At 42.4% G+C, this 13,131-nt stretch overlaps 1 protein-coding gene and 1 non-coding gene across 2 annotated transcripts in view; one reads left to right on the top strand and one right to left on the bottom strand.

Annotated features, from left to right (window-relative positions):
* LOC103084044 (zinc finger protein 160-like) overlaps window positions 1-13,131 on the bottom strand; it is a 50,901-nt gene that overhangs the window by 5,836 nt on the left and 31,934 nt on the right. The window contains 1 exon segment of the mRNA XM_082931025.1: window positions 154-1,874. Coding sequence (XP_082787151.1) covers window positions 154-1,874 — 1,721 coding nt within the window.
* TRNAD-GUC (transfer RNA aspartic acid (anticodon GUC)) lies at window positions 4,082-4,153 on the top strand. Its single transcript has one exon. It is a non-coding gene; the product is annotated as a tRNA-Asp (tRNA).

Here is a 13,131-nt window from a genome sequence, read left to right as displayed (position 1 = left end):
TATCCTTATCACACACACTACACTTGTATGGTTTCACTCCAGAATATAGATCCTGTTACTCAGTGAAAAGTGTGCAGTAAATTGAAAATTTGCCACATTCATTGCATTTGTTAAGTATGGACTATTTGGTGAACCCTGAGTTTAAGGCAATACCTAAAAGCCTTGCAACACTCAGTACATCTGTAAGGTTCTGTCCAGTATGGATTATCTGATGACTGGTGAGGTGTGAGCCCCGAGTAAAAGCTTTGCCACAATCACAGCATTTGTAAGGTTTCTCTCCAGAATGAATTCTTTGGTGAATCCTGAGGTAGGACCACTGTCTAAAGGCTTTGCCACACTCAATACATTTGTATGATTTCTCTCCAGTATGAATCTTCTCATGAAGCCTAAGGTGTGAACACCTGCTAAAAGCCTTGCCACATTCATTACATTTGTAAGGTCTCTCTCCAGTATGGATCACCTGGTGTTTACTGAGGCTTGAAGGCACACTAAAGGATCTGCCACACTCATTACATTTGTAAGGTCTCTCTCCAGTATGAATTCTCTGGTGATTTACAAGGTGTGAATTTTGACTGAAGACTTTGCCACACTCATTACATTTGTATGGTTTCTCTCCAGTATGAATTCTCCGATGACTTTCTAGGTGTGAATTTTGACTGAAGAGCTTACCACATTCATCGCATTTACATGGTTTCTCTCCAGTATGGATTATCTGATGTGTAGTGAGGTGTAAACCCTGAGTAAAAGCTTTGCCACACTCACTACATTTGAAAGGCTTCTCTCCAGCATGAATTCTTTGGTGAATCCTGATGTCAGGCCATTGCCTAAAGGTCTTGCCACATTCAATACACCTGTATGGCTTCTCTCCAGTATGAATCCTCTCATGATGCCTAAGATGTGAACTCTTGATAAAAGCCTTGCCACATTCATTACATTTGTAAGATTTCTCTCCAGTATGAATTACCTCATGGTAAGTTAGGCTCGAACAAACACTAAAGGCTTTCCCACACTCATTACATTTGTATGGTTTTTCCCCAGTATGAATTCTCCAATGACTTGCAAGGTGTGAATTCTGACTGAAGACCTTGTCACATACATCACATTTATATGGATTCTCTCCTGTATGGATTACCTGATGTCTAGTGAGGTGTGAGCCCTGAGTAAAGGCTTTGCCGCACTCATTACATTTGAAAGGCTTCTCTCCAGCATGAATTCTTTGGTGAATCCTGATGTCAGACCATTGCCTAAAGGCCTTGCCACATTCAATACACCTGTATGGCTTCTCTCCAGTATGAATTCTCTCATGAAGCCTAAGGTGTGAATGTTTGATGAAAGTCTTCCCATATTCATTACATGGGTAAGGTTTCCCTCCAGTGTGGATTATCTGATGGTTGATTAGGCTTGAATGCACAATAAAGGCTTTGCCGCATTCTTCACACTTGTATGGTTTCTCTCCAGTACGACTTTCCTGATGGTCAGCCAGGCTTGAACTTTGGATAAAAGCTTTACCACATTCATTACATTTGTGTGGTTTCTCTCCACTATGAATTCTTCAATGTTTTACAAGTTTGGAACTATGGAAAAAAGCCTTGTCACATTCATTACATTGGTAAGGTTTCTCTCCAGTATGGATTACTTGATGGTTCATGAGGCTTGAGCACATACTAAAGGCTTTGCCACACTCATTACATTTGTAAGCTTTCTCTCCAGTATGAATTCTCCAATGACTTGCGAGGTTTGAATTCTGACTGAAAACCCTGCCACGTATACCACATTTATATGGTTTCTCTCCTGTGTGGATTACCTGATGTCTAGTGAGGTGTAAGCCCTGATTAAAGCTTTTACCACACTCATTACATTTGTAAGGTTTCTCCCTGTGTGCTTCATGGTCTTGTGTCAGTATTGAAGGATGGATAAAATCATTCCCATACATATTAGAAGTGTTGGTTCCGACACTAGGAGTAATTCTTTGGAGAGCTGAAATTGAGGAACTATTGTTGATAAACTTCTCAACTTGATTACATTCATAAATTTTCCTTTCAGTGTGAAATATCTGCAGTTCATCCTGAAAGCTTATTGCAAGCTTATTTTCAATAGGCTTGTTTCCTGCATCACTTCCACCATGTTGATCTTTTCTATCAGTGAGATTTTCATTATGGGTTACAGGCATTCCTTTGTAATTTCTCTCATCATCTCTCCACTGACACTCAAAGTGATGCATATTTTCTGGGATTTCCCTTAAGTAAAAATCTTTGACTTCATGGCTTTCATGTCTTCCCAAAATCACTGTTTGGAATATATCTGTTGAATTAGTGTTCTTCTTTGGTTGTAATTTCTTGATAACATGTATGGGAGAGAGATCTACAAGATACAAAATACCATAGGTTTCTTATTAATTACGATTCATGAATAAATATTTTATGTAGAAAGCATAACATTATACCTGAATGTAGTTAAGAAACTTCCCAACCATGATCTTCACATTTTGAGAAACATTAAAGAAATAGGATTCTTTAATAAAGAAAGTGTGATCACATGGAATTCAAATTAATATTAGGGTAGCCTCATTTCAAGCAATCTGTGATAAAAACACTCACATTGCGCAAACTTATGTTTAGTTCTCAAAAAACGGCTAACCCATGACCAAAACCCCAAAGCACATACCAACTGACTGTAACTGAGGAGAAATATATCAGACATATTTTCTGCATAATAATTATACCTAATCTGCATACAGTATTTACATACTTATTCTATCAATACATAAATAAATGCCAAAAAATAGACAATATTGTAATGGCAAATAATCCAAATCAAGCTTATCCAACAAAAACCGTAAATAAATGGCAGTTTAGAACTGCAAAACAAATACAGCACTGAGAAAAAGAAGAATTTAATAAAACAGTGTTTAAAAAATGAAATATTTTTCTAAATACCTGTTATAAAAGTATCAGTACCCACGAAGAATAGGCATTTTATAACATTAACAAGTACATGTCAATTATATTGCATAATACATTCTGAAAGACCATCAGTTGTAAATCACAATAAAAATTAATAAAAAGGGACTTCCCTGGTGGTCCAGTGGTAAAGGAACTGCTTTCCAATGCAGGGGACACAGGTTCGATCCTTGGTCAGGGAATGAGATCCCACTTGCCATGGGGCAACTAAGCCCACGCACCACAACTACTGAGTTCACGCGCCTAAACTAGAGCCCGCATGCTGCAAACTACAGAACCCACGTGCTCTGGAGCCCAATCCACAGCTAGAGAAGAGAAAAACCTGCATGCCACAACTAGAGAGAAGCCCACACGCCACAATAAGCACCACAACGAAGATCCCATGTGCCGCAACAAAGACCTGATGCAGCCAAATAAATAAATAATATATTTTTTTAAAATTAATAAATGCACTATTCTAGTAACCCATGATAAAACGAGCAGTAATAAGTAACTATGTTATAGAATATTATATTCTATGGAACTCTAAACACTCCCCCTTAAGGATAAAGAAAAGACTTTTACTCCAGAAAGAACACACAATATGAAAACTGTAAAATCTGTTGAGATAACTGACTTCTAAAATATCAGGTCAGGAAAATATATGGCATTATAAAGAATAAGAACTGAAGAAAGAAGTCAGAAGTCACATGATTTCATGACTGCCGTTATATAACAGCCAAGCAGAGCAATTCCCTCTCTACGCAATGCCCTTTAACTCTCCAGTTCATTGTCCCCAAAATATATGTAATATGAAGTGTGTGCTTTAAAAATCTATTTTCTTAGGTCAGAGATAACATTGTTGAGAACAAGTTGCAAAATAAAAAATTACAAAATATAATGCAAAGGGATATCACATAACAAACATGACAGAAAGTTGATATATCTAATTAAATAACAGTAACTTATGAGTCTTTCCATAAATGTGCAATATTATAAGCCATCTGACAGTACTTATTTGTTTTAAAAGCCTGAGGTAAACTACCATTATTTTTCAAATAAGGGCGGTAGACTTAGAGGGTTTATGTACATAACTCCAATTTACACAGAAAGTAAGAGAAACAGGAGTGTGATGGTGGAGTTCCCTGGTGATCTAGCGGTTAGGATTCAGCACTGTCACTGCTGTGGCCCAGGTTCAATCCCTGGTCAGGAAACTGAGATCCCACATGCTGCCCAGTGTGGCCAAAATAAATAAATAAAAATAAATTAAAAAAAATAAATTAAAAAGACTATCTTTTCAAGATACATGCACCCCTATTATAAATAGTAGCACTATTTACAATAGCCAAGACATGAAAACAACCTAAATGTCCACCGACAGATGAATGGATAAAGATGTGGTACATATATACAATAGAATACTACAAAAAGCCATAAGAAAGAATGAAATAATGCCATTTGCAGCAATATGAATGGATCTAGAGAGTCTCATACTAAGCAAAGTCAGAAAGAGAAAGACAAATACCATATGATACCACTTATATGCGGAATCTAAAATACAGCACAAATGAACATATCTGTGAAACAGACTCACAGACATAGAGAACAGACTTGTGGTTGCCAAGGGTGGGCGGGTGGGTGGGTGGGAGGGGACAAATTGGGAGTTTGGGATTAGCAGATGGAAACTTTTGTATTTATATAGGATGGATAAACAACGAGATCCTACTGTATAGCACAGGGAACTACATTCAATACCTTATAATAAACTATATGGAAAAGAATATAAAAAATAATAGATAATAATATAAAAAAAGAATATAAAAAATAATATAAAAAATAATAAATAATAATAATAGATATAAAAATAATAATAAATAATAATAATGAACCCTGACGGTTCAGTGGTTAAGACTTCACCTTCCAATGCAGGGGGTGCACGTTCAATCTCTGGTCAGGGAACTAAGATCCCACTTACCTCCTGGCCAAAAAACCAAAACATAAAACAGAAGCAATATTGTAACAAATTCAAGGAAGACTTTAAAAATGGTCCACAACAACAACAAAGAAGAAAAGATATGTATAACTGAATCACTTTGCTGTACCTCAGAAATTAACACGACTTTGTAAATCAACTACACTTCAGTAAAATTTTTTTTAAAAGACTATCTTTTCAAAATATTCTGGACGAAGTGTAGGATTTAGGGAAACTGCTGATGAGCCATATTCCCGTCACTAAAGAAGGAAATAGTGTAAAATATATAGAAGAATATTCATTCCCCAATTCAACCTTCCCACACATTGCAAATATAAAACAAAGAACACTATCATCGTTCAGCTTCATAAGCTCAGTCATTAAGACGCTTCAAAATAATATGTGTTGAGGAAGGATGAACAATGCCACTTACAGGGGACGAAAAATGTGGTATGGACAATAGTTTAGTCAACAGCCTCAGAAATATGGGGATATGAACTTGGACAATGTTGTTCCCAGGAGAAATTCCTGTATTTTTTAGTGTGGCTCAGATGGCATGATCACCAGTATATGTGATCAACGCTGTCACGGTGCCCTCGAGAGATGCTCCACTGACAGTCCTCAGAGACCAGAAAACTGGAAACACTTATCAGTCAGCTCTCGCGTACCTTCTATCTCAGTATCCTGGGCCATGCTGACCACTCTAGTGAGTGGCTTCAAGTGGTGCTTCTGTACGTAGCAGGATAACACTGCAACATACTACTCAAAGTGTTCTCCATCAAGAGTTTTCTGTCACCAAATAAACCCACCCCATAGGAGAGTCCCAAGAGTCTGTCTATCCCCCAAAAGTGGATTATCACAGCAAAAAAACAGAGGATGAAATCTCAGATCCCAGGAATGTGTATTTCAAAAGCAAGTTTCAGAGGTAAAATCATGCAAATTTAACACAGCATGAAATCAGGGAAGAGTCTACATTCCCAGATCAGATAGAGCAGTGGAAGCATGAGAAAAATATAGGATATGGGGGTCAGATATTGTAGGATCTTGTCACAGGACTGTGTGTTCTACCCACAGACACAAAGCTAAGAGCCTGAAAGACTGAAATATAATCCCCATGTAGGATTTGGGATCAAAAAGAGGACCACTCTGTCCACTGTCTTTACAGTTTTCTTAAGTAACAATCACAGATGATCCAACGCACCTCCCACTACACACCCCCAAGCTGTGTGGCAAGAACGGAACAAAAGGAAGGTCTGAGGGATCTAAACAGGCAGACGGGGCTTGAGACAGCCCCATGCAGGTTCTGGGGTGACAGATGGAATCAAAGAGCAGCCAGTGTTTTCTCATCTCCTGATTAGGTCTCCCAAGTACAGCAAATGGAGATGGAACCAGGATAGGTCCACGTGTTACCACTACAGAGGTGTCAGCTCTTACCTATATGGGCTAAGAACTGAGCAAACAATGAAATCAAGTACACAAGGGGAGACAAACCTCTTTCAAACATCCCGGCTCATGCTCCTCAAGGTCAAGGACCAAAGAGTTCACAGGGGCCAGATGGCAGAGTGTAGATCATGACAAAAACTTTGCCTTTGTCTCTGTAGGAGCTGCAGCCCCACTGGAGAGTGAAAGAATACATTTTACAGGGCTTCCCTGGTGGCACAGTGGTTGAAAGTCCGCCTGCCGATGCAGGGGACATGGGTTCGTGGCCCGGTCCGGGAAGATCCCACATGCCGCGGAGCGGCTGGGCCCGTGAGCCATGGCCGCTGAGCCTGCGCGTCCGGAGGCTGTGCTCCGCAATGGGAGAGGCCACAACAGTGAGAGGCCCGCGTACCGCAAAAAAAAAAAAAAGAATACATTTTACATGTTGACACGGTGATAAGTTGGGGAGAAGAAAAATTTCCTCTGAGAACTCAAATAATAAAAAAAAGCTTCTGTAGTCCCATAGAACTCTCCCACTTGGGGAGAGTTTCCCCCAAACTGTTAATGGTGTGGCCTCCTCTCTGTCCATCTGAGATCTGACCTGTGTCCACACTTTTGATACTTTCCCACCCCTTTGGTTTTTTTCGCTATTTTCACTTCCCTCTCCAGAGTCCAGCACTCTTTCCCTTACACTAAAATGGAGATAATAATAATCAGTCAGAAACAGTAATAACTGCTAATTGCAAGAAAGGAACATCATGTGCTGTGTCACTTCCAGAATCCCAGCCCTTTGTTCAGCTGATGTGTGAGGACATTACAGATGGGTCTAGGAAGATATTTCACAAATTCATCCACTGCTTGCCCCCTCCTGAATGCATAAGGAACAGTGTAATATACAGACATCTAGCTCTCTTTCAAGGACTACTGAATCAAAAACACAGGGGTAGCAAAGAGGGAAGTGGATATTCTAAGTTCGCTATAAGGCTTTATGCATATTTAAGCTCTGGAACCACCCTTGATGTATCATAACATGGGCAGATCACATGAAGAAAGGGCAAGTTCAAAGTCCTCACGCCACATTATGAAACTTTTCATGTCTGAGTCAACAGGGCTTTGATCTCAGTCAAGCAAGGCAGGGGCTCCCAAGAGGCACATGAGGGAAAATGCAAAGATACCCAAGGGCAGATCCCAACTTCACAGGGAAGTTATCCTCACCCAGGGAGAGCAGGTTCCTGCAGGTCTCCACCATCATGTCCCTGTACAAGGCCCTCTGAGCAGGGTCCAGGCATTCCCACTCCTCCTGAGAGAATTTGACGGCCACATCCTCGAAGGCCAACCGTTCCTGAAATGAAAACACATTTTCACCATGGGGCCACGAGGAGACTTCTTATCTTCATACAAAATGAGGAGAGAGGGGTAAGGATCGATTCAGTTGAAGTATGTATTCTGACAGATTCATGTAAAGGTATTTGGGGCAAATTATGCCTCTCTAATTTCTTAAGCTTTTCCATAGGAGATTATGATAGCCTCCAAATCAATGTGGATTTCTCAATTTTCTGTATGATACATGAAATACACAAATAAAAATTCAACACTGGGTCTATACCGAAGTGTTAAAGAAAGGTCGTAATCTAAAAACTGTGATGACGGTAACAGCAATGACTACAAGTTTTTGAACACTTCCTATACGTTACATATTACTCTAAATGCTTTACCTGAATTAACTTGTTATCAATGTAATAGCTCATTAGAGAAAGATCTGTTTCCATTTTACAGAGTAGAAAACTGTGTCACAGACGGAATCTAAGGATACTTTAGATTCAGAGATTAGCAAATGCAAAGAAGGAAGAAGAAACAGAATAATCAACCAAGAGCATCACTTTACCTGAGAAAGAGCCATTCCTGACTCCTTTTCTTTCCTCTCCCTCCTCTTCCGGGCTTCGTCCTCAGGAAACGTAAGTCTTTAGAGGTTGACCTTGAAAGTTGAAAACAGGCTGTTTAATGCTTGCAATCAACACACCCCTTCCTGAGTCACCACCACACGCACAGGGAAGCCCTCAGCATGTGGAGCAGACGGTCCTCTGCTGCCCACTGTCCCAGGAGGGGCTCAGGACAGTAAACTCGTAAAACACCAACAGGTGAGTTTTCCCACCCTTTCTTCAGACCTTGCTCCCCTCCTGGTAAGGCCCTCCCGTACCCAGCAGCAGCGGGCACCTCGGCTGGACCCGACGATCCCCTGCAGGTCACAGACCAGCCCTGATCCACCCCCACGCAGAGCAGAGCCCTCACCCTCAGCCCAGATCTCAGCCCTCAGGAACGGGGGAACTCAGAGTCACGATGCTCAATGCTGGATACACCAGGGCACCTTAAATATCATTGAGGCTGGGCCCCACACAGACTTTCTGAAGGGGAATCTCTGGTCAGGTAACCAATGTATTTGCAAAATGCCTCATCGATGTACTGTGTGGCCTGGATGGGCACCACTCAGAGGGGGCAAGCCTGGCACACCCTGCACCTTCTTCTTTTCCAGCTTTATCGAGGTTTAACTGACAAATATTGTGTATATTTAAGATGTACAACGTGATAGCTGACACATGCATACATTGTGAAATAATTACCCAAATCAACTTCTGCCTCTTCCCCCAAATAGCTGGAATAATCTTCCTACTTGTTAGTACATGAAATTACCCCAGCCCATAAAAACTCATCATCCCCACAGCCTGGAGCCACTTTCACCTTCTGAGACAACCACATCCTGCCTATGGAATGTATATCTCTTTTTCTTTTTAATGTTATTTTTATAAATTAAAAAAATTTTCTTTTATTGTATCTATTTTCTATATATTTTTTGGCCGCATTGGGTCTAAGTTGTGGCACTTGGGATCTTCACTGAGGCAGGCTGTCTCTTCATTGCAACGCCTGGGCCCTCCAGTTGAGGTGCGTGAGCTCAGCAGTTGCAGCGTGCAGGCTTTGTTGCTCTGTAGCATGTGGGATCTTACTTCCCCGACCAGGGATTGAACCCACATCCCCTGCATTAGAAGGCAGATTCTTTACCACTGGACCACCAGGGAAGTCCCTATCTCTCTTAATAAACCAGCTCTTACTTTACTATAGCTCGCTCTTTTGAATTCTTTCCTGCGTGAATCCAGGATGCTCACGTGGCAGCCAGTCTCCGGAACTCTCCTGGGATGTGAGCATTCTCTCGTGCCCCCAATCCCCTGCAAGCAGACATCATGCTCTGAAATGGAGCAGAGCAAAAAGGTATTTGATAGGAGGGAAGATGCAGTTAATTGAGAACATTTTATTTTTATTTTTTTAATTATTTTTTTAAATTTATTATTTTTGGCTGTGTTGGGTCTTCATTGCTGCGTGCAGGCTTTCTCTAGTTGCGGCGAGCAGAGGTTACTCTTCGTTGTAGTGCGCGGGCTTCTCATTGCAGTGGCTCCTCTTGTTGCAGAGCACGGGTTCTAGAGCACGTGGGCTTCAGTAGATATGGCACGTGGGCTCAGTAGTTGTGGTTTGTGGGCTCTAGAGTGCAGGCTCAGTAGCTGTGGCGCACAGGCTTAGTTACTCCACGGCATGTGGGATCTTCCCGGACCAGGACTTGAACCCACGTCCCCTGCATTGGCAGGCGGATTCTTAACCACTGCCCCACCAGGGAAGCCCGAGAACGTTTTATTTTAAAGATGAAAGAACAGAGTGTATAAAAAGTTGTGGGAGAGACTTCCTTGGCAGTCCAGTGGCTAAGACTTCGCCTTCCAATGCAGGGGGGCGTGGGTTTGATCGCTGGTTGGGGAGCGAAGATCCCACCTGTCTTGCAGCCAAAAAACATAAAACAGAAGCCAAACCAAATATTGTACCAAATTAAATAAAGACTTTAACAGTGGTCCACATCAAAAAAAAATCTTATAAAAAAAAACAAGTTGTGGGGTGCATGTGTATGTGCATCTTTGTAAGTGTTTAAGATAGACAATGCCACCATGTTTGTATACTGATCAAAGTAACTTCCAAGAAGTAAAAACACATGATGCGGGACTTCCTTGGTGGCGCGGTGGTTAAGAATCCGCCTGCCAATGCAGGGGACACGGGTTCAAGTCCTGGTCCGGGAAGATCCCACATGCCGCGGAGCAACTAAGCCCGTGTGCCACAACTACTGAGCCTGCGCTCTAGAGCCCACAAGCCACAACTACTGAGCCCACGAGCCCACGTGCCACAACTACTGAACCTATGCGCCTAGAGCCCAAGTTCTGCAACAAGAGAAGCCACTGCAATGAGAAGCCCATGCACTGCAACCAAGAGTAGCCCCCGCTCACTACAACTAGAGAAGGCCTGCACGCAGCAACGAAGACCCAACACAACCTAAATAAATTTATTTATTTGTTTATTTACTTATTTATTTATTAAAAAAAAAACCACATGATGCCACACCGTCCTGCCCCTGACAGTGGGGCTGGGAACTGGGGTACAATTTCAGGATCAGCCGCAGCCAGGAGCAGGGACAGACCTTCACAGTCGATACTGAGGAGAGAACACGGGCCCTGAGGCAGATGGGTGAGCCAGTTAGAGGAGATCTCTTCCCTTCGCTCCAGGGGCTCAATGAAGAAGAAACAGGGTCTTTGCGAGAAAAGACGGGAGAGGATGAATTGGACTTATGAGGGCCTGTAAAGGAAGGGCGTGGAGCAGACACATAGGGAATGTGAGGGAACAGAGCCAGGAATCTGAAGTGAGACCAGTCAATCTGGGGGTGTGTGCTTTTCTCCAGCTGTGATGAGCCACACAGGGACAGCACAGAGGAGGCACAGCTGGATGTGATGGGGATGCCAGGGAGGGCAAGGAAGTAGAGCGTCACAGGAGAATGAGTGCACACGTCCTTTGCATCTGACTCGCACGGCTGTAAGTAAGTGACAGGGTGTGCTTGTCTCCATCTTTTTTTGTTTGTTTGTTTGGCTGCACCACGTGGCATGTGGGATGTTAGGTCCCTGACAAGGGATTGAACCTGTGCCCCCAGCAGCAGAAGCTCGGAGTCTTAACCACTGGACCATCAGGGAATTAATTCACTGTCTCCATCATTTAAAAATAACCCACATGAACTTTGGAATATTACTCAGCCATAAAAAAGAATAAAATAATGCCATTTGCAAGAACATGGATGGACCTAAAGATTCTCATACTGAGTGAGGTCAGACAGAGAAAGACAAACACCATATGATATCCCTTATACGTGGAATCCAAAAAAAGGCTACAAATGAACTTATCTACACAACCAAAATAGAGTTACAAATGTAGAAAATAAACTTATGGTTACCGGAGGGTAAAGCGGGGGGAGGGATAAATTGGAAGACTGGGATTGACAGACACATTACTATATATAGAATAGATAACCATTAAGGACCTACTGTATATAGCACAGGGAACTCTACGCAATACTCTGTAATGGCCTATATGGGAAAGGAATCTAAAAAAGAGGGCATATATGTATACGTTTAACAGATTCACTTTGCTGTACACCTGAAACTAACATGACATTGTAAATCAATTATACCCCAATAAAAATTTAAAAAAACAACGCACATGAGGCAGAGTATGTTGCATTGGTGTACCATTTTTTATCCCCAGTGCAGACCAAGACAGAAAGCCTGGGATATGGTACACACTCTACATGTAGTGAATAAATGAATGAGAAGGACACAACATGACATTAGTACCTGCTCTGCCACAGTCTTCACTGTGGGGGACAGGTGTGCAGAGAGGTCATGTGCCCTAAGAGTGAGGAGGGAGTTGACCAGGGACAGCAGAGGCGGGTAGAGCCAAGGGCCCTCCATCCAGACAATGCCCCTTGCCATCAAAAGGTGCAAAGGACAAGCGTGGTCCAACTAGAAGCACAGTGAGCTCACCCAAGGGGCAGCCATCTGCGGCTGGCCAGACCGATTTTGGCAACAGAAAGGCTAAAACTGGGAAATCCCTGGCGGTCCAGTGGTTAGGACTCAATGCTTTCACTGCCATGGGCCTGGGTTCAATCCCTGGTTGGGGAAGGAAGATCCCGCAAGCTGCACAGTGAGGCCAAATAAATTAATTAATAAAATAAAATAAAACAAAATCAATAGAAAAAGCAGAAGCCTCTTGGCTGCCCAGACCCTAATATGGAGAAAAGTTCTTGGCATCTAAGGTTTCTCACTCTGCAATGACATTAGCTTAAAAAAATCACAGCCTGAAATCCTGACTTGATTGGGTTGGTTGGGATTGTGCAAAGCAACAGAAGCAGAGCAGGAAGTGGGTGTCTGACAGAACAGTAGAGGGGAGGCTGGAAGACTTGAGGGAGGAAATGCAGCCAAGGGACAGACAAACCACTTTTCTTCCTCAAGTCACCTACTTGGGAAACCATCACTGCCATTCTAGAGAAGACAGTGAAGACATGTGTATGTAGGGTGAGTGTGTGTTGGGTCGGAACAGAAGATCCTTTCTCTAAATGTGGCCCCATTAGCTCACCCCGTTCTGTTCTGCTAACTGCTGAGCACTGGGTCACCGGGTGAGTATGAACAGAGCTTTTCCTTCATCTAGTTCCTGAGCTTTCCTGCTACTACTAGGGCTCTAAATCCCCAAACACTGTTCCCCTTCCTGTCTCCAAATTCCCTTCCCAGAACGTAGTGGCCCTCCTCCTTGGAGAAATATACTTGTTCCACCATTAGTTTAAAACACCTTGCTCCTCCCCTCCCCACCTTCCTTTTGACTGGGGGGAGAGAGAGCGAGAGCGAGAGCGAGAGCAAGAGAGAGAGAGAGAGAGAGAGAGAGAGAGAGAGAGAG

The sequence above is a fragment of the Lipotes vexillifer genome, unplaced genomic scaffold (genome assembly GCF_000442215.2).
Source record: "Lipotes vexillifer unplaced genomic scaffold, Lipotes_vexillifer_v1.1 scaffold1665, whole genome shotgun sequence".
NCBI classification, from domain to species: Eukaryota; Metazoa; Chordata; class Mammalia; order Artiodactyla; family Lipotidae; genus Lipotes; species Lipotes vexillifer.
Note: the sequence above shows the minus strand (reverse complement) of the source record. Positions and strands in the feature narration are given on the sequence as shown.